The following is a 23,537-nucleotide window of genomic DNA, read 5'->3' on the forward strand; positions in this document are numbered from 1 at the left end:
GATACAGAGCTATGGAGAGCGAATTTAGAAAAAGGCCAACTTTCAGCGCATACCGCAAACTGTACAGTACTGATCCAAATTTTATTTGAAAGGTAATAAAATAAGCTTCCTAAGAATATAGCACAGTACTAGGTATGGAAGAAAGTATGATATTTCTAAATCGTTTATATCTTCAGATACACTTTCAACACAACTGAGTCACAGTGTTCCTAGTATTAAAAAAAAAAGTAATAAATCCACTAATCTCTTCAAGTTAAAAGAAATCTGAAAGTCCTATTAAACTGTAAATCCACAACACATTGAGAATAACATTTTCCAACAGAAATAATTGTATGAATCATTTGCATACCAAGAGTAAGATTAGCCTCAAAAGAGCTGTGACACTACAGTGGCACATCAACATCGCATTCCATATTTGATATATACTTGAAATTCGTTTTATTTTTGCTTCGTCCAGTTATACAACTGTTTTGCAGTTACTATCTAGTCACTGTCAAATCTTTGCAAAGTTTCTCTTCGAGTAAATATTTTTAGTATTCTCCTAGTTCGTCACACGGGCTTTTCCAATGTAGCGTGAAGGAACACCCGCGGGCACGGGGAAATCATATTTATTGTACGTAATATTAATGATATTTTTGCGATTTTTGTAATAAACTGCTGTTCTACCGGACAAACAAAATAGTTTATTTATATTTGTGGACCCAAATTTCATCATCAGGAATGATATCAACATTTTCTGCAATAGGTCAACTAGTACTTAATCAGTTTGGACAATCCAACATGACAACCAAATTTTCAGTGATATGAGGGCCACTATTTATATTTTGAGCCTAACAATGAAAAAACAGTAATTTGTCATTGAAAGGTGATTTATTGTTTTTCGAATTATTCTCCTTTATGATCAATACACTTTTGCATTCGTTCGAACCATTTGTCAAAGCATTTTTCCAATCTTCTTGAGATACCTCCATAATATGACTTTTTAACGCATCAACGGCTTCCTCCGCCGACGGAAATCGTTGTCCATACAATTTATTCTTGACATTCGGGAACAAGAAGCCGTCATTGGGTTCCAAATCAGGACTGCATGGCGGATGACCCATCAATTCGATTTTTTCAATGTTTAAATAGTCAGTTGTTAGACGATATGTGTGAGAGCTCGCTATGTCTTGAAGAATGATCCGACGGCGCTTGTTTGTTTTCCGTATTTGACCGAAGACCTCCGGCAAACAAATAGTTGTGTACCATTCAGAGTTGACCGTTCTACGTTCCTCTAAAGGCCCAGTTGCCACATGACCAGTTTTTCCGAAAAACAGCGACCATTTGTTTCGATGTGCTTCGAGCGTGAACAACTTTTGTTGGATTTGGTTAATCTTGAAACACCCATACTGCTGTCTACGTTCCGGTTCATATGTATATGACCATGATTCGTCACTGTTACAATCTTGTATGTCTTGTGAAGCACCGCCTTGTATTTGTTGATCATTTGTGTGCACCAATCGACGCGAGCTTCTTTTTGAGTTGTTGTCAAATTATGTGGGATCCAACGAGAACAAACCTTTCTCACAGCTAAATGGTCATGTAATATTTTAGATATGCTGGTGGAACTGATGTCTAGGGTTGCCTCAATCTCACAATATGTCACATGACGATCTCGCAGTATTAGATTTTGCACGGCATCAATGTTTTCTTGAAAAACAACTGATTTTGGACGACCTTCGCGAATTTCGTTAGTGAGCAAATGGCGGCCAGAGTAAAATTGTTATGCCAGCGTTTCACAGTGGCAAAGGATGGGGTTTCATCACCAAATGTGGAAGTAAGTTGATTGATGCACTCTTGTCTTGATAATTCACGTCGAAAATCGAATAAATCGTCGCACGAAAATTTTCACGAGTTAATTCCATTTTTCTGTTGCCATGCAATCTTCAAGCAAACGTAAACAACACAAATAAAGCTACTGACAAAACATTTGCAAAACAATGTCAAACGTTTCTATGCAAACAAAAAATACAATCAGTGTTGCCAAGGCTCAAAATATAAATAATGGCCCTCGTACGTGTGGAGGTCTCGAGGTCTCTCTATATGACATACTGAATAGGTGTATTGCTGCTTGACTGTTATTCCCAAAAAAGCCTTGTGAAGAGTCTTGCCAAAATAAACTAATAATTTTCTGCAAAATCACATAAACACTCTATCAAGGATCTCGAATTAAGAAATAAAACTTGTTTACCAGTAACCTAAAGAACGTTAGCGTAGGTATAAGAGATTTTGCATTCGGCTGTCTATAAATTCTACTGTAGGCATCTTGAACATTCTAAATGATTATCTGTCTGTCGAAATCCACTACTCGTATGTGACTTTTTTTCAGCAAAATATTCTAATAGTTATTCACACCGTTTACACAACAGAACTACTTCTGCGCCAGAGAATTCTTGACATACCCAAAGGAACAGATCGGTTTTACTGGATTCCACAGTACTGCACGTGTTTGTGCTTCATATGAAATAGTAATACTAGCTAATTAACAAGACTGTAACATCAATTTTATATTTCTGTGAACTAAACACACGCGACCATTTGTGTTCCACTACTTTTATCTAGTACACAACTTATAAGTTGGCCAAACAAGAACGTATGACAGCGGCTCTGTGATCGATTGTTAAAGAGGCCTTTGGTGAGTTTGTAAAAGCTTTATAAACAATAACAAAAGTATGTTTTGGCAAATGACGATTATGTTAAAGGCCAATAAAAATGATTTGGTTGTATCTGCTATTTTGTTTCTTTTCTGAACTTTTCAGGCATAGTTCGTATATACTCGTATATCTCTCTGTATATATTCAACAACATTCTTAAACTGGTAGAACAGTTATTAATTCTTACCTTTATTCTTTTTCAGCCCAGACTGCTCCCTACATTCTCTCAATGTTGCATAGATCTTTTCGGCATGCTGAACTTCTTTCGATTTAACTGCGCCATCAGTATCTGTTAACGTCTGAGGAAAAAACAAAAGATATATATAGCTAGAACAATGCTGAAGCAGACAAAGAACAATTTACTTACTAACAGTGATATATACAGGGATATCTTGCATACCGCGGTTTTAATTATTACACATATTTACGAATTGACAATAGCTTTGTCAATTCACTTTTCTAACAATAACTAAAGGTTAATTATTCTTTATTGTCCTAAATTTCTGTGGTGAACAAATTCAATTTAAATACAACGTAAAAAGAACCTCGAATAACGCGGTTTTCCATGGCGCGAAATAAATTAAATGCGGTATGAAGGAAGTTTTGTATATAAAAACAAGGTTTTCTTGCAGATACGGTAATTTGAGCGTTAGAATCTTGTTCACTTACTTTAATTTTTAAGTGTGTTTTGGCAATTAATTCCAAGGATGAAATCCTGCGATTATCTTCTTTCTAGTTTATATATGCCAGATATATATACTGTATTCAACATTACTTAGAAGCATGTAAATCTAATATGCTCATGTGATACGCTGTAGCAATGTTTAATGTAATCACATAAACAGAAAGTGGGGACTATTACTAGAAATTTACCGTTTAATAATCCCCACTTTTCCCTTGTAATAGTTTTTTTAATAAAAAGGAAAAAAAAACTATTACAAGGGGAAAATAAATATGTCGCTAAACAAATCTATGATTTCATATTTAATTCAGTTTCGATTTTTGAACTTTTCTTTATAAGACTGTAAATATATTTTCTTTACTTTTCTTTTTGTTTTCCGTTTCGGGGTTCCTATTTAAACTTGAATAATTGAATTCACGGTTTTTTCACGATATACAATGATTCAATTTCACGTTCACAAAACTTGAACTTTTACTGACTACACAACGACAATCTATCCTTCCCCCCCATCCCGGTACCCGATCAAATGCGTCCCAACCCTCCTCAGAGGCGTATGTATGGTGGACAAGCAGGCTACGTTTTTAGGCGCAGCTGCCGGCAGGATGTAAAAATGTCATGCCGGACGTTGATGATTGTCAATGAGCTTGTTGTTATCACTTTCACAGCTGCCAGGTTCTTTAGTATATTCGTTTATCTGATCACGTTCGATTGACTTTATCTTCCGTAATTCACTAAAACTCGACGGCGTACACTTTTTAACTGAAAGTTTACGGTTTATTGCCCATAATACCGTCCCAATAAAATAGAATAATAAGAAGAGCATAGAAATGCACGGCACATTTCTAATTTTCCTATGTTCTCTACTTTTTATCTACTTCTCGCTACTTTTGTCTAAAATATGGCAATAACGCTGTTCCTGGTTGAAGCTATTCTGGTATATGCAACAAAGAGAAGCTTTTTTTTTTTTTTTTTTTCATCTCAATTGTTGCCCATGAACCGTTCCACTAATACTAAGAGTGGATGGTAGGCGATTGGAATATGGCATTTGGATGTATCAGCATCTTTGTTTTCGAAAACTTTGCGTTACTAATGACCAAATTCACTTTGTAATCTACTTACAGCAAGAGTTTATCGATCTAGCGTATCATTCGGACCATCAACTTAAAGAAACAACGGGTATAATCTAATGAGCTGATAGAGAAGTTAGTTTGTGTTTGTAAAACGTTGAGAAATTTCTGGAAGTACACACAACTCGATTTTAAATGCAAACGTTTGTGTAGTAATGCAAGCAGACTGCTATTCTAGAAACAATAGGAAGAAACGGCAGACAGAAGCAGAAGATGATGAAAAGTCCAGCAAGTTCTTTCGAAAGCCCGAAGCAAATACTTCAATAGGCTAGAATGCCCGATATTCCATGCATCGTAGCTTGCCATGTAGGAACGAAGGCAGATCATTTTCAATTGCATCACAGAAATAGGAAATCAATCGAGTGTGATCTAATACAAAATAATAATAATAATAATAATAATAATAATAATAATAATAATAATAATAATAATAATAATAATAATAATAATAATAATAATAATAATATGTAAGAACGAAGGCAGATCATTTTCAAATGCATCACAGAAATAGGAATTAATCGAGTGTGATCTAATACAAAATAATAATAATAATAATAGAAAATAAAAAAAACTCTACATCTACAGGAGAACAAGGTAGTTGTGGAAAAAGAGGCGACGATCGTATCGAAGAAGTGATTCACTCATGGCTGTTCTATTCTCCTAAAAAATCGACACTGTTTTCGTTCCTTCTCTTTCTCTTCTCATTAAGTCATAACCGTCACCAGGTTATAGAAGCAGTTTTTGTGGACGCTCTGTATATTTTGGAAAGACAGTAATAATTTTTTCGATTTATACTATATTCTGCGATGCCAATAAGTTCTTTCGCCGATGGGAACTGTTTTCTTCCCACGCAACAGGACAAAGAAGTCTTTCATCATTTTTTCACATATATATATTTAAAACATTGCTTTGTGGTGAGAACATTTCAGTGAACAACGAAGCTTCTCAGTGTTTCTCCCTAACTTATTAATATGCACAGTATATATTCTAGTTATTTGGAACTGAATTAAGAGCTTTCTTTAATCGTTTATGGAAATATTGCAGTAGATTAGAGCAGATCAGAGTAGACCAGGTGTCCAAGCGTCAAATCGTCGCCAGCCACATCGCTTTACCAGTTTGTTATCTAAACATTCACACAGTCAAATCATCGCAATGTCTCGTGCGTCGTGGCCATTGGACTAATATTACCGTCAATTCCTTTTTATGTTCTATTTGCATGTACATACAAGTGATTTAACCTGAGTGCTTTTAAGAATGAACTCCCAACATTGATCAGTGGACCAATGCAACTCGTATCTCGAACCCCTGAGTTCGAGGAGTGTTACTCCATGTTTCAAGGCAGCAACCATGCACGTCGCGTCGGGAATCAAGTATGATATTGTGCTAAGGGGCACAAGCTATTAGCCGGTGAAGGACGTTTTCTTACGGCTAGCCCCAATCAGTAAATCCCAGGTTCACACACTTTGTGCGTACCAGTTATAATGTGCCCTCCAGCATTATCGTCCCACTTTGGAGACTACGTAATTTTGCTGAAGACTTGTGTCGACTCTTCAGGATCGTTTGGAGCAGGAATTATATTATTTCGTGGGATTATCCCGGTGACTTTTCCCCAGTGCTAATCCCCCAAGTGCATTAGTGGTGTGAGAAAAGTATATCTAGTGAAATTATTATCTTAATCTTCAATCCTAATATATAAAGGGCTAAAGTATAACGAGAAAGTGAAGTGTGATTTTATTAAAGGAAATAATTATACATATTCAATGTTAAGTGTTGTGATCGTTTCTACGTCATTTTTAAAAAATAGTATTCTAATAAATAAGCATAGTGTCATTTAATCCAGTGTGTTTTTGTTGTATGAATAATGTTTGTGTGCGTTGTGGTCTGAGTGACCGTCTGATCGTCCGTGAGGTTTTCGAGACGAGACATCCGAACCTCTCGGCGCCTAATACTCATCTTATTATTGAAACCGGCGGGCAATTCGGAGAGAATTTAGTAATCCCTTTTTGAAGATGTCCTTCAACGTCCTACTCAGGTAAGTCCACGTACCCGAAAAATACTCATTGGCAGGACCACGGAGGACAAACTACGGAAAGCGGTTACAAAGTAACAAGAAAAGAATTTAAACATTGGAAAGCACCTGAAAGGATGAGTATTAATGAAAATGCTAAGGCATATGCTACAATGTATCGATGTAGACTTTCACAGATTTCAACGAAAAGTGTAAAATAGTGTAATAAATTGTGAAAGATTCTTTCCCACAAAAAACTTACAGTACAGGCACAAAGGGAATCACTTCAGGCTAACAATGGCTCAAACGTAAGTAATTTACTAATATTAATCAAACTGCTTTCGTTTTGGATCCAATTTTGAAAGAACTTAAACTTCAAGCACAAAAAACATCTTAGACTCACACTGTAACTTTCTCCTATTATTTAAAATAAATTCATCCACCTAATGATATTCTGTTGAGTAGAGATTTGTGGAAAGAGTCTATAAAGCTAAGTACTACACCTTAATATCTGACCCCACTTCTGATTAAGCACACCGAGAGTAAATGTCAGAAGTACTACTCTACAAACTGATTTTGAGAAAAGAACATTAAGAGTCTTTCCTTGGTTCTATAGAAATAAACAGATTGATATACAAAACTTGATTGAGGTAATCTTGAAGCAACTAGAGGCTGATGAAGCACAAAAGATTGTTGGTTTCATTGTAACGAAAACGTTGATGTGACAAAAGAACAAGTGGTTTTAATCAAAGAAAAAAAAGTTCAGTCTAAGATCACCCTGGATGAAGGATTGAACTGTTAATTTTTTTTTTTAAGACCGGTAACATGGCAAGAAATGAGGAACTAACCGTTAAGCAAGCGAAAGAAAGAGTAATGAAGTAATCACTTTACCGTGTTCCCATGGGAGTTGATGAAAGATTAAGTTCATTGCAAGATTCTGATTCAAAGTTCGGGCTCATTCTAGACAATAAAATACATTGTACTTTGTTGCTCATATTAACGATTGCTGCGGAAGTTCGAGACCCGAGTTCGATTCCCGGCGGGAGCTCATGTGGTTCGGCTTCCAAGTTAAACTTTAGGTTCACGTCTCATATAACCTAGGTGATAAAATTGACGCTAAAGTCCAAATCAATCAAATTAGAATTCTACATTAGTGATATTGATGTACAGCAGATACATGAAGAAATTTTAGTCTCTAGAATGTTGCCTGCAAATCGTGCTGCAAAACTTTCAAGTCCTTGAAGAGTTTCTCGCATTTAGTTGTACGGTATGAAGTTGAGGGTGTGATACTTAATCTACGAATCGCCACCGAACTGTGCTAAGTTTTGCTATTTTGATTCTTCACAAACAATCAGCCGCCTAAGAGAGACCTCGATTGGCCTGGAACTGTAAATTCCGCCCACTATCGAACCGAAAGTGCATGGTCATATGGTTGGCAACTGCGAAAAATCATTTAGCAAACAAAACTAATGCTTTCTTACTTAAAAGCATCAAAAAGTCAAAACAGAACTGGATGAGAGAGAGGCTGAAGAAAGTAGTTTGAAGACATAATAGACAAGTTTGCAGCAGTTAAAGCAACGAAAGTGACATTGTAATTTGTGTATGAAAAAGAAAAAAAGCATATAATAATCATATCACTCACTTTCTTACAAAGCTCTATAATTTGTACGTATTTAAAAAATGCGGTAAAGTAAATAATGTATTTTGAATAATAGTTTCCTTTTTTTTTCTCCACAATCGAGTCACACTTATGTTTAACAATGAAGCAGAAATTAAATGAAATCTGAGTTTTACGTCCCACGATTATGCCGGTTAGGCTAAAGGAGACGGTGATTATGAGAAATGAATATAATGGTGGAATGAAAAAGTGGGAGGAAAGGGAGAACAACCCCGAGAAAACCCACGCACACGGTTTAATGAAGCAGAAATATATATAAATACCCGTATATTATATATAAACTGAAATGATGTATGAATAAATGAAGTGGTGGAGATAGGAATAGAAAGTTCCCGCTTCTCCCCTAGGTAAACTTCGTGCTAGATACGCTACTGCCTTCTCCCTCTTCCAGCTTTTGAGTTTGAAATAGTTCCGGAGTGTAGTTCTACGATTTAAAACAACTTTTTTCTTCTGATAAGTTTCTCTTGTTAATTTGAAAAGTATCTAGATTTTAACCCATGAATTTCTCACGACTAGGTGGACATCTTGTATTTTCACAGTGAACACTTGGAAGTGAACCCACGTAAACATATTTCTTTCTCTTGTTCATTTCCTAACACAGAACATGTTGTACAAAAAATACACATTCAATATAATAAAAGAGTAAATGTTTGACTTACTCGACAAACTGGTTGAGATAAAGTGTGTCCTTCCACTATTTGTTCTTTTCTGTAACGATTTATTACAGCATCTAGGCACTCAAACGTTCGTCCTCCCATTAGATAACGAACACCCTTTTTTTCTATTCTAAAGCGTTGTATTTGATTATTAATATGGAAAAATAACGAATAATCTCCTGGAGAATTATCACTAGGACGAACTAGGAAACTTCCAGGGCCAGCTAAAGAGGAGTGAAAACAAAGATAATTAAATAAGTAATCTTACTTCACAGTTTACCAAAATACTCAAAACTTTAAATGCAAAACTGAAAATGAAAATTATAAATACTATTGTCAGTGCTGTCGATATGATACGTTCAGAAACATGCTTTTAAATTACGAACAAACTAGATACTGACTGTGCTTGTGAGACAGTAAGATGAAGTGTTATACTTTTTATTTAAAATAATAACAGACTTCAGCAATTCTTCTAACAAATTTTGGAGATATCTTAATACTGTTAACTGAAAGTCATCGGGTATAATCAAGGATAACTCAATAATAACTGATAAATTAGCTGACTTTTTCCGAGTATTTCCAACAGTTTTCCAGGTCTCCCTAATATAGATATTAAGCTCTTCCACTATCTAACAATTTTTGTACTATGAAACCACTTTAATCACGACTCAACAAATGACTCCAGAAGCAACTAAAAGATTAGATCAGCTTGCAGTATTAATGGTATTCCGGCTTTTATCATGAAGGGAATGCTTGATATACTTAGTTCTGTATTCGCTGGAGTATCAATATCAACATTTAACCGGACATACAAGACCAATACAAGACATACTAATGTCATCCCAAAAATTTTTGAAAAAAATAATTTATAAATATCTGTATAATCAGACCCATGTGAAAATTGACATGAACCAACATGCCTTTATGAATGGCAAATCTACAGTTACAAACTTGTAAAGTCAAATGCACAACATACGGTGGTCAAACAGATGCAATTTATCTTGACTTTGCTAAAGTTTTTGATAAAATACCTAATCATCTATCGTTGAAGAAATTAGTTGAATATATATCTGATTGTATTATTAATTGGTATGCTTCATATTTGACTAACAGGAAATTCGTGATAAAATATAAGGATAATTTCGATAATATCTGTTTTCGATATTACTTCTGGAGTCTCAGGGCTCCAATTTGGATCCTTTGTTGTTTCTAATGTACAAAAATGATATACCAGAGAAAATAACTGTCAAATCCTTATCGTATGCTGATGATACAGAGATCTTTTACGTATTACTTCTATTTATGATCACCAAACCTTGCAGAATAATGATTAAAAAAAAAAAAAAAAGTACGCTGATCTGAGACGAACGTTTTAACTTCAAATTTTGTAGACACAGGGGATAATATTTTCCACGAAAACTAATCTTTCCTTACTTAACTATACAACAGGTTCATCAAATTAAATTTCTCAAATGTGAATGATCTTGGAATCATTTCGAATAACAAATTATTATTCCAGAAACATCTGCAGGTCATATAAACTAAAGCAAAGAAAAATTTAGCATTAATGAAAATGCAGAAATTTTAGTAACGTTAACATGGGTGAGGCTCTTTATATATGTAATGTACAATTACAGTTAAAATATGGTACTATTATTTGGAATTGTGAACTTAGATACTTTGTCAATTGTACGGAATCAATCCAGAATCATTTTCCTGCATGGTTGTGATGAAAATTTCGTAAGTTCAATAGCATCGGCTTATATCCGTCCCGACTTGGATTTGTTAACCGACAAAGGTCTTATTGATCTCACGTTCTTCCCATATTCTCCATGATGGTTTTCACCTTGGTCGATTTATGAGAATCCCCTAAATAACCGGATGACGAATTTCCTTCCTTTCCTTTATTCTAATTCTTTTTTCAAATTATCTATTTACAACCGTATAGCTACGGCAAATAAGTTCAATACTGTTCTGATTATCTCAAATTAAATTTTCTGTTGTACGTAAACAATTTATTACTTAATTAAGAAGTCTCTAGCTTTTCAATTTTTGTAAAAAGATACTACACACTTTTTTAAATCCTATTTATTATTTATCATAATTTATATACTCTTCGATGCATTGTCGAAGTTTCTACTTCTACCGCATTTTATTGTTTATTTTCATTGATGGGATGCTTGTAATCTATATACTATATTACTCATAACTATGTTTTGTACTATCAGCATGCTCTGTCTGTTTTTTTTTTCTTTTCTTTTTTTTTTTTTTTTTTAAATTGCCTATTATTTTGAAGTAATTATTGTATGTTCATATAACTTTTAATGTATTTGGTCATGTTATTTGTGATCATTTTACTTGTATTACTTTCGCAGTTATAATCTATTTTGTTATATTTTTCGCATTCCTCTGGGCACACTTGGGCCACTGGCTGTTTGTCCACGTTCACGTGTTCTAGAAAGAACAAAATAATAATAATCAGGAACTCTTGAGGTAGTCACAAGTAAGCTATATAATGAACTCACCTAGCAGTGTCTTTTATTCGTTTAGTTTCTTATAATTTAGTGATTTATTTATTTACTTATTATTTTAACTGTCATCTCATCAAAATAATTAAAATGAGATTTTAAACGGTAAACGTTCAAGGAATAACTTGTTTCTATTTGTAAACAAACTTTTCGTTGCAATTATGTGTTGAACAATTAAACTTTTAATATTATTCGATCTTGTCTTGTTCCTTTCTTGTGTTCAGTTTTCATCACTCGTCTGAAAGTGAGCTGTCGTAATTGACAAACTGTAAAATTGTAAATAACCAGTTGTTATGACAAAGGATCGTAATGTAATATTACTTGTTAGTAAGAGTGTTTATAATACATTTTTTGTTTAAATTTCCTCTGTCTGCATTACGTAAAACCATTCAAGTGTTCTTTTCAATATATGATGATTTTTGTAAGACCATGTGTATGTCATTTATATCAAGTTTTTGTTAATTCATTTCATTTTTTAAATCTTCCTGAAGCCACCAGTTTATGTGATCTGATGAAGAAATTAAAATCTAGATATTCATTCAATAAGAGTGGGCACATTTTTGTGGATCACAGTAACAAATGCGCTAAGAGATAGTTATTATGAACCATACTAATAAAATTATTGCATTTCCTATGTAGATAAATATTTTAATGTGACATCACTTTCTATTTACGACGTAAATTTTATCTTCGGAACTACCTTATTTAGTTTTCTAAAAGGAAATGTAATTCTATGTCTGCTTTATAAGCGTTGCATCATCCTCATATCGATAGTGTTCTGATTTTTTCATTTATTGTATTTAGACTCAAATGGTTGAATATAATATTTGTTATCAGAAGAAAAAAAAGAACTGCCGTAACTAAAATCCTTCCAGCTATTTCAAAATTCGATCCTTTGGTAACTGAGTATTTCAAAGTCTGAAAATTTGTTAAATCATTTTCATGTTCAAAATATCACTAAATTGTTAGAAGCAGATTATACATATTAATTATGTCAATGAACACCATCTTGAGGTTGCTGACCCTTACTAATAAAAGATTTCTGTTTTTACTTCTAAACTATTAACAACCGTTTATTTAAATTGTAATGACACGTTTCGTTAACCATTTGGCTTATAGATATACAGGATGACTTTTCCGCAACATAACAGGACTTAAAGGAATATCTTATTTATATACTTTATCATTATAGATACTGTGCCATGATTGGCAGGTCACTTCTTATAACTGAAACCTTCTATGCACCACGGTTTTCAACTAACCTCTTCATCTTCACATATGATTTTTCTGTTTTAATACCGTCCTTTTTCGCCCCCTCTCTCTCTTTACTGCCCTAAAACTTCTAGCATTTCCCTCAATACAATTCCTTTTCAGCCAAAGCCCCAACCAGTTTATCTTACATTTAAAATTGTTCTTTACTTCCTCATTATTTCTAACACTTTCTCATTCGTTTTCCGTTCGACTCAGCTAATTCTCTTCATTCTTCTCTACACCCAGATTTCGAAGGCTTCCAGTTTTTTTTTTTCTCCACCTTTACGTAATGTCCATGTTTCCGCCCCATACAGTACAATACCCCACACGAAACATTATGTAAGTCTTTTTCTTTAGTCCCTACTCAGAGACCCACAAAACGGACTTTTCTTCCTAAGAGCCTCTTTCACCTTTCCTATCCTTGATTTTATATGAAGTTCGTACTTCATATCTTCATATCCTTACTAACTTCTACCCACGTATCGAAAACTAGCCACACGTTCTATTTTCTCATCCCTACTTCTATATTTGACAGTAATCGCTTTCTTCCAATCACCATGGCTATTGTCTGAAGTTTATTTTTATCCCATACTCTTCGCAGCCCTTTCTCAAATTTTAAATCATATCGCGATGACTTTATACGTAGGGATTAAATGACGGTCCGGGTGAGTCTTTTCCCTTCACCAATTTTATTATGAAGTTCTAATTCCAAAATGTCTTTGATTACAAAGAGTAAATAGTGTCTATCTTCTTATTTGACCAAATGAAGGGAGACAGGTGTTTTGCACAGTGCCCCTTCTCTCAAAGCAGTCTCCAAGGCACCTGCAAGGTTCTGGTGAGTCTTGAAGGAAAGCCCCTTCAGCCCAAGGCAGCTTCGTGAGGCTTGGTTGTAGTGAGAATCCCTAGTCCAATGCGACCTCGGAGCAGGTGTTGGTTAGTTGATCAGTTGGTCGACTGACGCAGGTCCCTAGGTGGTTGGGCTTTTATTTGTCCTCTTCGGGTCCTTTCGCAAGGTCCGTCTTCTTTCGGCTTTCCTCGGTGTCTTCCATGTCGGCTTCTCGTCTGCTTTATTGTTTATAATCAATAACACGTGTTGGATTAACATGTGCTTCTGTTATGATGTGAGGATTCTTACAATATTAATTTTCTTTCCAGATTCCGCAACAAGCGCCACATCATATGCAAACAATATACAACTAATTATTCTACCTCCTACTTAACTATATACTTTAACGAGCCGTAAACAATAGGTAACAAGGGGGCATTACTTTGTACTATTTTAGCTGGATTTTCTTCTATTATTCATGACCTTTTCCAATCACTATATTTACTTTCCTATTTAATTCATATATCGCATACTGACTTACTATGCCGAATCTGCTCCTTCCATCTTTTAATAATTTGTCCTTACTCTCTTTCGTAGCTATAATGATGAAAATGATAACTTGCCTCACTTTAAGTACGAACCATGATTGGTCTAGCTGTACTTTAAATCTAGATATCGATTTTCCGATTTTTGATGGGCAATATTTACTAGTGTTATTATTAATGAAACTTTCCATAGTAGTTCTGCATTCATATCAAAATGATATCTAACTTCTTAACTTTTGAGATAAATAGATGCTATTTCTACGTAGATGAAGTATGCCACATGAAATATTTTGATGATGAGCTGAACCGAAATTGTAGTTAAAATATGCACAAAGTTTTTTTCTGAATGCTAAGTTAGATTTATTTACATATGAATTTGCTGCTGTTACTACTACTTTTTGTGACGTGTTAAGATGTCTTCTCCCCAAATACACACACGAAAAACGTAATTCCCAAGAAAGTCTAATTTGCGATATTGTAAACAAGGTTATTACTACACAGTGCAACACTAACAGAACATTATTAAGAAAATATATATTTGAGACTAATTTAAGTACAGTGTTTAGGTGAAGTAAATACACAAAACAAAACTGTAAAACGCATATAAGGTTTCAATGAATTGTTACTGTGAGACCACAGAACTGAGTATTTTTGGGACGTGCGACTCTTTATGAATCGGTCAACCGGTTAGCCCAACTATTCGCCTTTAGGAGGCAGTACAAAAGCCGACCTCCTCTTTGTAACAACTTTACTACTAATGCATATGCTTATCTTCACTAGCACATACCTTTCACCAACATGTCGACTGCTTCACTTTTTGTTACATTCGGGTGAAACCATGTAAAGACAGTGTTTGGATCAATGTTTTCATCAAGATCTTCAACTAAGTCGCGGAAAATCATTCCTTGCTCTCCTGTTCTATGCGCTGTAACCCACAGCCAACCATCACCCATATCATTATGAACAAAAAATATGTCGCCCTTTTGGAAACTGAACGAAGAAAGAAAAACATTAATATAGCAGTAGTTAACACCAATTATATTATATTTTACAACATTACCAAAGTCAAAGTATCTATATACCTCAAATAAGACTTTGCTTGGAAGAAGGGGCAGGAGTAAGATCTTTCTATGGAAGTAGACTTCCGCGTTTTTTACTCGCACATTTTCATCCTATTGATTAAAATGTATATAAACCTCAAACAAGCGGGATAACTCCCCTGGAGCCCTAAATGACGCCCCTACTGTTAAATACAAAATTTGAATCCCTTCCTAATTGATCTATAAATTGAAAATTGTCATAACAGATAACAGTAGAGTTGATTTTAGTTTAGCGTCCCTTTCAGCAGCGAGGCTATATGAGACGATGGTATATATATATATCGCAACGTTTTCTCAAAATTTTAAGATTTCCCACCTTAACATACTTTATACATACAGTAAAACCCTGATTATCAGCGAGTGCCGCGATTTTTTTTAAACCTTGCTCTAGTTGCACTTAAATTATTATTCATAAGTAGTGGCTGCGAACTAACACTCCGCATGCAAACAGGTATTGTTTGTTCTAAAACAAAAATAAATAAATTGCATTGTAAAAATCAATATTCCCAACAATAGTACAAGTTTCGAAGTACAACTCTACTCTGATAAGCAGAAGCCGATTGCTGTAAGGTATGAAAAAAGGGAATTGGGAACAGTGATTTGCGTGGTACCCGGGATAATTGTGACTTTACTACTTTACTATATACAGGGTGTTAATGAACTATACCGACAAACTGTAAGACGTGATTCCTCACATCAAAATAAGAGAAAAAGTTCATATGAATCTATGGCGAAAAGTCCATAGTTTCAGAGCTAGGGCTGTCCAAAATTTCGAAAAAGCCAAATTTCAACAGACCCTATTTCGAATTCCAGAAACTGTGGATGGTGATCCTTATCAGCGTAAAAGAAGCCACGCATACACAATCCAAAAGTGCATACTTCGTCAATTTTCAATAGGTGTACAGGGCATTCCCTACACGGTGTAATTCTCATATATGCTCTCAATAGAGTTTTACCCTGATTTCAAGGAGGGTCCAAAGTAGGCAGGAGGTAAGCCTTGAAAACAATGCACATCCAGTGCTTCGGAGGGAAGTCAAAAGTGTTAGGCACCGGCAACTTCATGTGTTTCTATGTTCGGAATAAGTGTGATGCGATGCATTTCGTCACGGTATATTTCACGTTTTCTTCCCTTATAAGCGTGAAAGAAAACATTGCAGCATACGTTCTCCCGTGACCGTGCTAATGACGATCATTAACACTTCCGACATCGCGCCAAAGGATCCCATGCTCACTGCTATCAAAGCTTATCTTTTGACTACTTTGGACCAATCATAAAGTCAGGGCATATCTCAAAATGTGGTTGAGGGCATGTCTGAGAAATTCACCCTGTATGGAATACTCTGTACACCCATTGAACGTTAATGAAATATGCAATTGTGGATTGCGTACAGTGTATGCGTGGCTTCCTTTTCGCTGATAAGGACGACCATCTACAATTTCTCGGATTTGATATAGGGCCTCTTGAAATTTGGCTTTTTCGCGATTTTGGACAGCCCTAGCTCTGAAACTATGGACTTTTCGCCATATGTCCATATGAACTTTTTCTCTTATTTTGATGTGAGGTATCACCTCTTACAGTTTGTCGGTATAGTTCCTTAACACCCTGTACGTATATATATATATATATATATATATATATATATATAGGTGGACCATGTATCTTGATACGCCCTTGTAACTTTTAAACTAAAACAGACTGAACATTGACATATTCTTCAGTACTACCAGATTAACAGTGTTGCCAATGCAACACAAAGTTGTATATTTTTTTCAAATGACACTACGTTAGGTTATTACATTTCAAATTAAATGTAAAACGAAATGTTGCAAATTAAGGACTCTACAGTATCGTGAAAATCGAAAAACAACCAAATTTTGGAGGGTTCTAGAAAGTAATTACGCAAGAGACACGGCGCGAGGTAACGTACTACTATGAGCAAAATAAATGACGCGCGTCTTTATTTTGAAGTTTTCTGAAAATATCTCCGTTTTCTTTATATGTTCGAAATTCCCCAGCAGGACAGGTTAATAACAAACCCGTTTTTAATATTTGTGTTAGATATCAGCTTAATATAAATAAATTAGAAGCGAAAAACATTAAATCGACAGAAATCTCGAGAATTACCAACTCTGCTGAAGTGGGAAATTTTCAAGAACGCGAGGGAATTCTGCAGTTCAACACGAAGCAGCGACATCCATGTCATTAAGAGAAATGTGGATTAAATCTACAAACGAAACTTCTAACGAATATTTCTTATTACGTACATTATCTGCAAACTCCAAATATATGAATATATGCTAAGTATTAACGTAAAGATAGAGCAAATAGTGGAAATTATCTATGGAAAAGGACGAATTGGTAGCATGATCGTAATGAAAAATCGTCTTTACTGTAGAACAGGTTCAGTTCACGTAAGAAAACAAATAGCTCAGTTAGTTAAAGCAACGAGTCTGTATGCCGAAGGTAGTGGGTTCGATCCCATGGAAGTGCCGTTGTCATTTTTATCACTATGGTTATTTTATTGATTTTTTTATGTCGGAAAGAATCAAATTGTAACATATGTGTAAAACTCATGACGATACCAAAAAAAAAGAAAAAATGCCGTTGTCGCACTTGCATTAGCGTCCCTAATTTTGTTTTCAAACAGTTTCGTAATTATTTCCCCTGTGCTCACTGATGCATAACGAATGTTTTCCAGTAAATGTTAATTCTAATTTGGAGAATTTTATAAAGTTTCACAATATTTCTCACTAGATAGTCTTCTATCTACGTGTTTGGATATTTTGATAACAGATGTCGCTATTAAATGTTTAATTTTCCCTATATGTTTAATTACGGAAAAGTTTTACAATGTATTTGTATTGAATTGAAATTGTTTTGAATTTACTACATAAGGTAAGTAACCCGAAGGAGGAGAACTCAAGTAATTGATATTCTACGTAAAAGCAACCTATTGTAGAATCATGATGCTTCTTACCTTCAGCACATAATCTTTACGTTAGAGAGTCAGACAGAGAAAAATCCTGGTTTTTCCTCCCCTATGACCACCCATCTTAAACCTCTACATACCATTGTTCGTCTCACAAAATTTCGGTCCTCCAAAAACATTCAAATAATAATAATAATAATAATAATAATAATAATAATAATAATAATAATAATAATAATAATAATAATCAATCATCATAATCATCACCATCATCTTGAATATGCCATCCTTACATAATGTAAGGATATCTTAGTTTTTTAGTTTAAGTCTTAAATATCTTAGTTTAAAATGCTTTCTTGAGTAATTATTTGAGCAACCATGTAGGAGGGGGTAGGACGTTTTATTTTGCCCCTCTCATTTCAGTACCCTTCCAACAGAAAGTAATTTCTGATAAGCAGGGCAGACTAAATGAGTAAGAAATATAGTTACAGTATCCTCTCCCCTTTCATGACTGGAATATCACGTAATATTTTTTATTCTACCAAATATGGCCCTGTGCGGTTAGGGGTAGGTAAGTAAAGAAATACCTAATATATAGCGCCCCTTGATTGTAATATTACTGCTTCTTTATTTGTACGAGGGAGCCCCTACACAATCAAGCGTGACAAAAAGAATAGGAAAAGTGTCTATTGATTCCAGTGGCGGATCCAGCACGAACTCCTGGGGGAGGGGCGGGGAAGTGAAACATTCTTTTGATGATGTGAAGCTGTCACAAATTACCACTTAACTAAACTAAACAATAGTGGGGTGAACCGGAACCCAGTCAGTTTAAATTGATGTAAAAGTTTAATTTTTGGCTTCATATTAAAGTTTTGGTTTCAAATGAGAATTTCACTCCAAGTGGTCAATGATCAAATCTCGTGGGGCTCTTCGGTGTAGGCTAATATGGCCCCCTTATGAGAAAAGGCAAAAATATTAACATGTTTATAACTTTCGAATTTTTCGTCTGTTTTAAAAAAATATATTGCTTCATATTAGTGTTGGTTCTAAATGACAATTTCAGTCCGAGTGGACAATGAACAAATCTCCTGGGGGCAGGGGGGCTCTTCAGTATAGGGGGCTACGGCTCCCTTACGGGAAAAGGCAAAAATATGAAAATGCTTATAACTTTCGAATTTTTCGCCTATTTTAAAGAAATTATTGGCTTCAAATGACAATTTCAGTCCGTGTGAATAATGATCAAATCTCGGAGGGCTCTTCGGTGTAGGGGTTTCGGCTTCTTTACGGGACAAGATTCACGTAGTTGATATTGCAAAATTGTTTTGTATACATGAGTGGAAACTTGCACCATTTGGTTAATTTTACCTCTTATATTTTGCAGATTCAAATTCCAAGCAATAGGTACTTCGCAGAGCTAAAAGAAGGCACTTACTAGTTTCATTAAAATGAAATGTCTTTTATGAGAAGTTGTCATGGAGCAGACGAACGAACAGGCACCCAAACGTTGGTTGAGTCGTACGGTTGAAACACGTTAAGCTCGCTTCAATTATTATTATTATTAATAATAATAATAATAAAGCATTCACCTTTGGTGCAGGGGGTCCGTGGCTCGATTCCACTTCGCGCCAAGTGAAATTTGAGGTGGACAAATACCGTGTGCATGGGTATGTGTTTTCTTGAGATTTTCCATTTTCCTCCCACTTTCTTCATTTCACCATTTCATTCATCATCATTCTCCCTTAGTGTAGGTGCATAATCGTCCAACGTTAAACTAGATATTGCAATTTCAATAATAATAATAAAAATTAATTCAACTGAAAGGACTGTAATTTATGTTGACAGCAATTATCATAAATATGCAACCATTATGAAAACAATGTTTTGAGTAGAAAGATAATCCTTTCCAAGTGTTAACGAATGCGCACGAGATAAGACATGTCTCGAGAAAGAGACGAGACGCGCTTTGTGACATCCAAGATAAGACGAGGCAAATGTTTTGGACACGAGATAGCTTGTAAAATGTCTCGTCTTGTCTGGAATGTCTCGAAAACAAAAGTCTAAGTTTTAAAATTATTTTTCAAGATCTATTCTCTCAGAAGTAGTTCTCTGCCTTAAAATTAATAACGGCATTTGTGATTTAAAAAAGATAAACAATGCCTAAAGTTAATAGTTGACTTTTCGAAAAGAAGCTTCATTACGGGTGAACCTGAAAGATGTCCACATACTTCGGGAGATGATTCGTGACATCAAAAGGAGACAAATGGTCCTCTTTCAGTTTTCGAATTCAGCTTCGTTGTCGAGATACAGGGTTGCCAACTGGTCGTGTTTGAGAAACTCACTGGGAATAAATTCAACTCCAAGAATAAACCACTACTCATATATTTTTCAGGTCAATTGACTTATACCATGTTGTAAGGTTAAAGATTTATTTATGAAGTGTGTACAAAATTCGCCCGAGTCTTTTCTGAGAAAATCATTGAAAAAAAGTAACCTCCAAGAATAAATTACCCCTCGTAAATTTTTCTAACAGAAATATCTGATACTGCAATATAGGGTTGTTAATTAAATATTGATTAATGATAAATAAACAAAATTGTTAAAACCATTTTTGAGAAAATAGCTTTTTTCGATTTTCGGCTGTTGGTAAACCACATTTATTTTAGGTGGTAGGAAAAAAATTGGAAAAGCTCCTGTAGGAATACTGTGTAAACCCTAGGTTTAAAATCTGGTGTAGATAAGTTGAACGGTATGGCCTCTAGGCGAGTGCATATAAAAGTGTGCCGAACGGACGGACCGGAAGGACGGGTGTCGAAAAGTCACATTTTCGGTATGTAGACGCCATGAAACATGTAAATCCGTTGAAATCTGAATTTGATATATTATTTTCACAATCACTATATTTTCTTCTCTCTTTTGTCGCTCGAAAAACAAAAGCCTGAGTTTACCACAAAAAGCTAGGGAGTTTACAAAAAATATTCAATTACAGGGCCACCGCACTACATTTTTTCAATTCAATTTCTTAACTGTGTTAGGTCACAGTTGTTACTGAAGTGTGTATTTGGATAATACGAATAAAATTATCGTATTATTCAAATACATCGAATGTCAGATTATCGAATAAAAAACTTCGATTGAAGAAAATCCACACTACAAAACTAACTCATACTTTGAGCACATTTTTATTAGACATATAATAGACCAATTAATGCAATCATTGTTTATGAAATATGAAAAAAAAAAATCAAATGAGTCATTTTTGAGAAAGTCGTTCAAAAAGAACACGTCAGGAGTAACCTATCTCTTGTGAATTGCTTCGAAGAATGATTTAAGATATACTTTTGGTTATTAATGAAATATTTATTTGCGAAATTTGATCAAAATCGCCTGTCTTTCGAGAAAATTGTCGGGGAAATAACTTTGACTCCCAAAATAAACTATCCGTTCCAATTGTTTTTCATAGAAATGACTTATACTAAAATATAGGGTTATTAATGAAATACTTATTTATGAATTATCAATAAAATTGTCCGAGTAATTTTTGAGAAAATCGTGAGGGAAAATTAACTCCCCGAATAAACTATCTCTTAAAGATTCTTTCAGGGTAAGCGGGTTATTCCATATTACTAGGTTTTTAATAAAATATTTATTTCTGAGTACGAACAAAATTGCTTGACTCATTTTTGAGAAAACCGTGGAGGAAAAACACCCCAAGAGTAAACTACCCCTCGCATATTTTTTCAGGACAAACGAGTTTTGCCATATTGTTCGGTTATTAACGAAATATTTATGTTTGAAATATGAATAAACTCTTTTCAGTCGGTTTTGAGAAAATCGCCCAGACAACACACTTCACCAAGAATAAACTACCCCTCGCATTTTCTTTTTCTTTTTTTTTTTTTTAGGACAAACGAGTTATGCCGTATTGATAAGTTATTAACGAAATCCTTATTTATGAAATATGAACGAAAACACTTGAGTCCATTTTGAGAAAATCACTGAGAAAAAAAAAAAAAACTCACCTCCTTAGTATAAACTACCCCTTGTAGATTTTTCTCAGATAAATGCCTTATACCACAAAATAGGGTTGCTAATTAAATATTGATTTATAAAAAAAGAAAGAAAACAAGATCGTTAGAGCCAGTTATGAGAAAATATCTTTTTTTCTATTTTCATCGTACAGGTAACTACCCTTGTTTTGGGAGTAGGAGAAAAATAAAAAAAACTATAGGAAATACTATGAAAATCTTAAACTAAAATTTGGTGCAGATAAGTTGAACGGTATGGCCTCTAGGCGAGTGCACAGAAAAGTGTAGCGAACGAACGGACGAACAGATGGACATGTATCGAAAAATAACTTTTTCGGTGTTAGGGGCTATAATACGTGTAAATTCGTTGAAATCTCAAATTTGATTTTTTTTTCGAACACCATACTTTCTTCTCTCATTTGTCACTTCAATGACTAGCAGTTTTTGCTATTAATATCCCTTCTAGCAATATTGGCAGTGGACAAAAGTTAGCCCGTGTTGAAGCTTTTTGCTCCTAATTTTGTTATTTTACTTTATTATTTAACGAATATATTGAAAATTGTCAGCAGACACGTATGCAATAATTTATTTCGGGAGGGGTCCGACTTCAATATTAGGATAAATTATAATAAAATTTTAAGACAGAAAAGTTGGGATTTCAGAAGGGGTCCGGACCCCCTGAACCCACCCCTAAATGCGTCCTTGTTTGTCAGTAACGTTTCCTCATTTTGAAACCCTCAAAAACTTCGGACAGACTATATAAAGGAAAACGAGCTATTTTCGATGAAATATCACTTCAAGGAGACGTGTCAGTTTTATTGCACATGGTGGTATCCCACGTTGACAAGGGCAAGAATTCCTTTCCTCTGATTCTCTGCCATTGTGCTCTATCGAAAGGTTAGGTTTGTAAAATATTACTCCTACGAACAAGCATGACTGGCAGATAGGAATACTGAACAGAACTCCACAAAAATGCATGGTGAACTTACGTTTATAGCTACCCTTTGGTGATTTGCCCTCAAGGTCAATCGAGTGGTAATTCAGTTCCGTCTCTGTTCTTAAGCCATGTTCGTATTACTTCGAACAGTTTTGATAATGAAAAGCATGCCTCTTAATATAACAGACTTCCTTCGCGTAAGAAATCGAAACTCAGTTGGTCAGAGCAACTAGTCTGCACGAATTAGGTTGTTAGTTCGAGCTCAGTACGAGTAAGGGTTTTTATTACTATTGTTTTTATCTTTTTTATGTGAGGAAAAATCAAATTGTGACATCGCGATATCAAATGTATTTGGTTAGGTAGCTTTGTCTTAGCTAAACTTTAAACATCAGCAACAGTCGCAATTATTTCACTAACCGATCACTTACTGAACATTTCAAACACGTCAAACCAGTGGCATAACATGAAGGTTAATCTCTCCTCTGCAGTCCTTAGTTATGCGTCCGTACTTTCAGGGGCGCACCAAGGGCCGGGCGACTACCCGGGGCGCC

General features: G+C 34.8%; 1 protein-coding gene across 2 annotated transcripts in view; it reads right to left on the minus strand.

The window, feature by feature from the left end:
• Positions 1-23,537, minus strand: part of vap (RAS p21 protein activator vap) — a 122,794-nt gene that overhangs the window by 72,157 nt on the left and 27,100 nt on the right. For both annotated transcript variants that reach the window (XR_014127784.1, XM_081733935.1), the window contains exons 4-6: positions 14,782-14,984; positions 8,848-9,068; positions 2,881-2,992 (exon numbers count right to left, since the gene is read on the minus strand). Coding sequence is in view for 1 of the 2 variants with exons in the window: in XM_081733935.1 (XP_081590061.1) it covers positions 2,881-2,992; positions 8,848-9,068; positions 14,782-14,984 (536 nt within the window). In the remaining variant the exon portion in view is untranslated. The remainder of the gene's footprint in view (positions 1-2,880; positions 2,993-8,847; positions 9,069-14,781; positions 14,985-23,537) is intronic.

Source organism: Thermobia domestica, chromosome 12 (assembly GCF_964235325.1).
Source record: "Thermobia domestica chromosome 12, izTheDome1.hap1.1, whole genome shotgun sequence".
NCBI lineage: Eukaryota > Metazoa > Arthropoda > Insecta > Zygentoma > Lepismatidae > Thermobia > Thermobia domestica.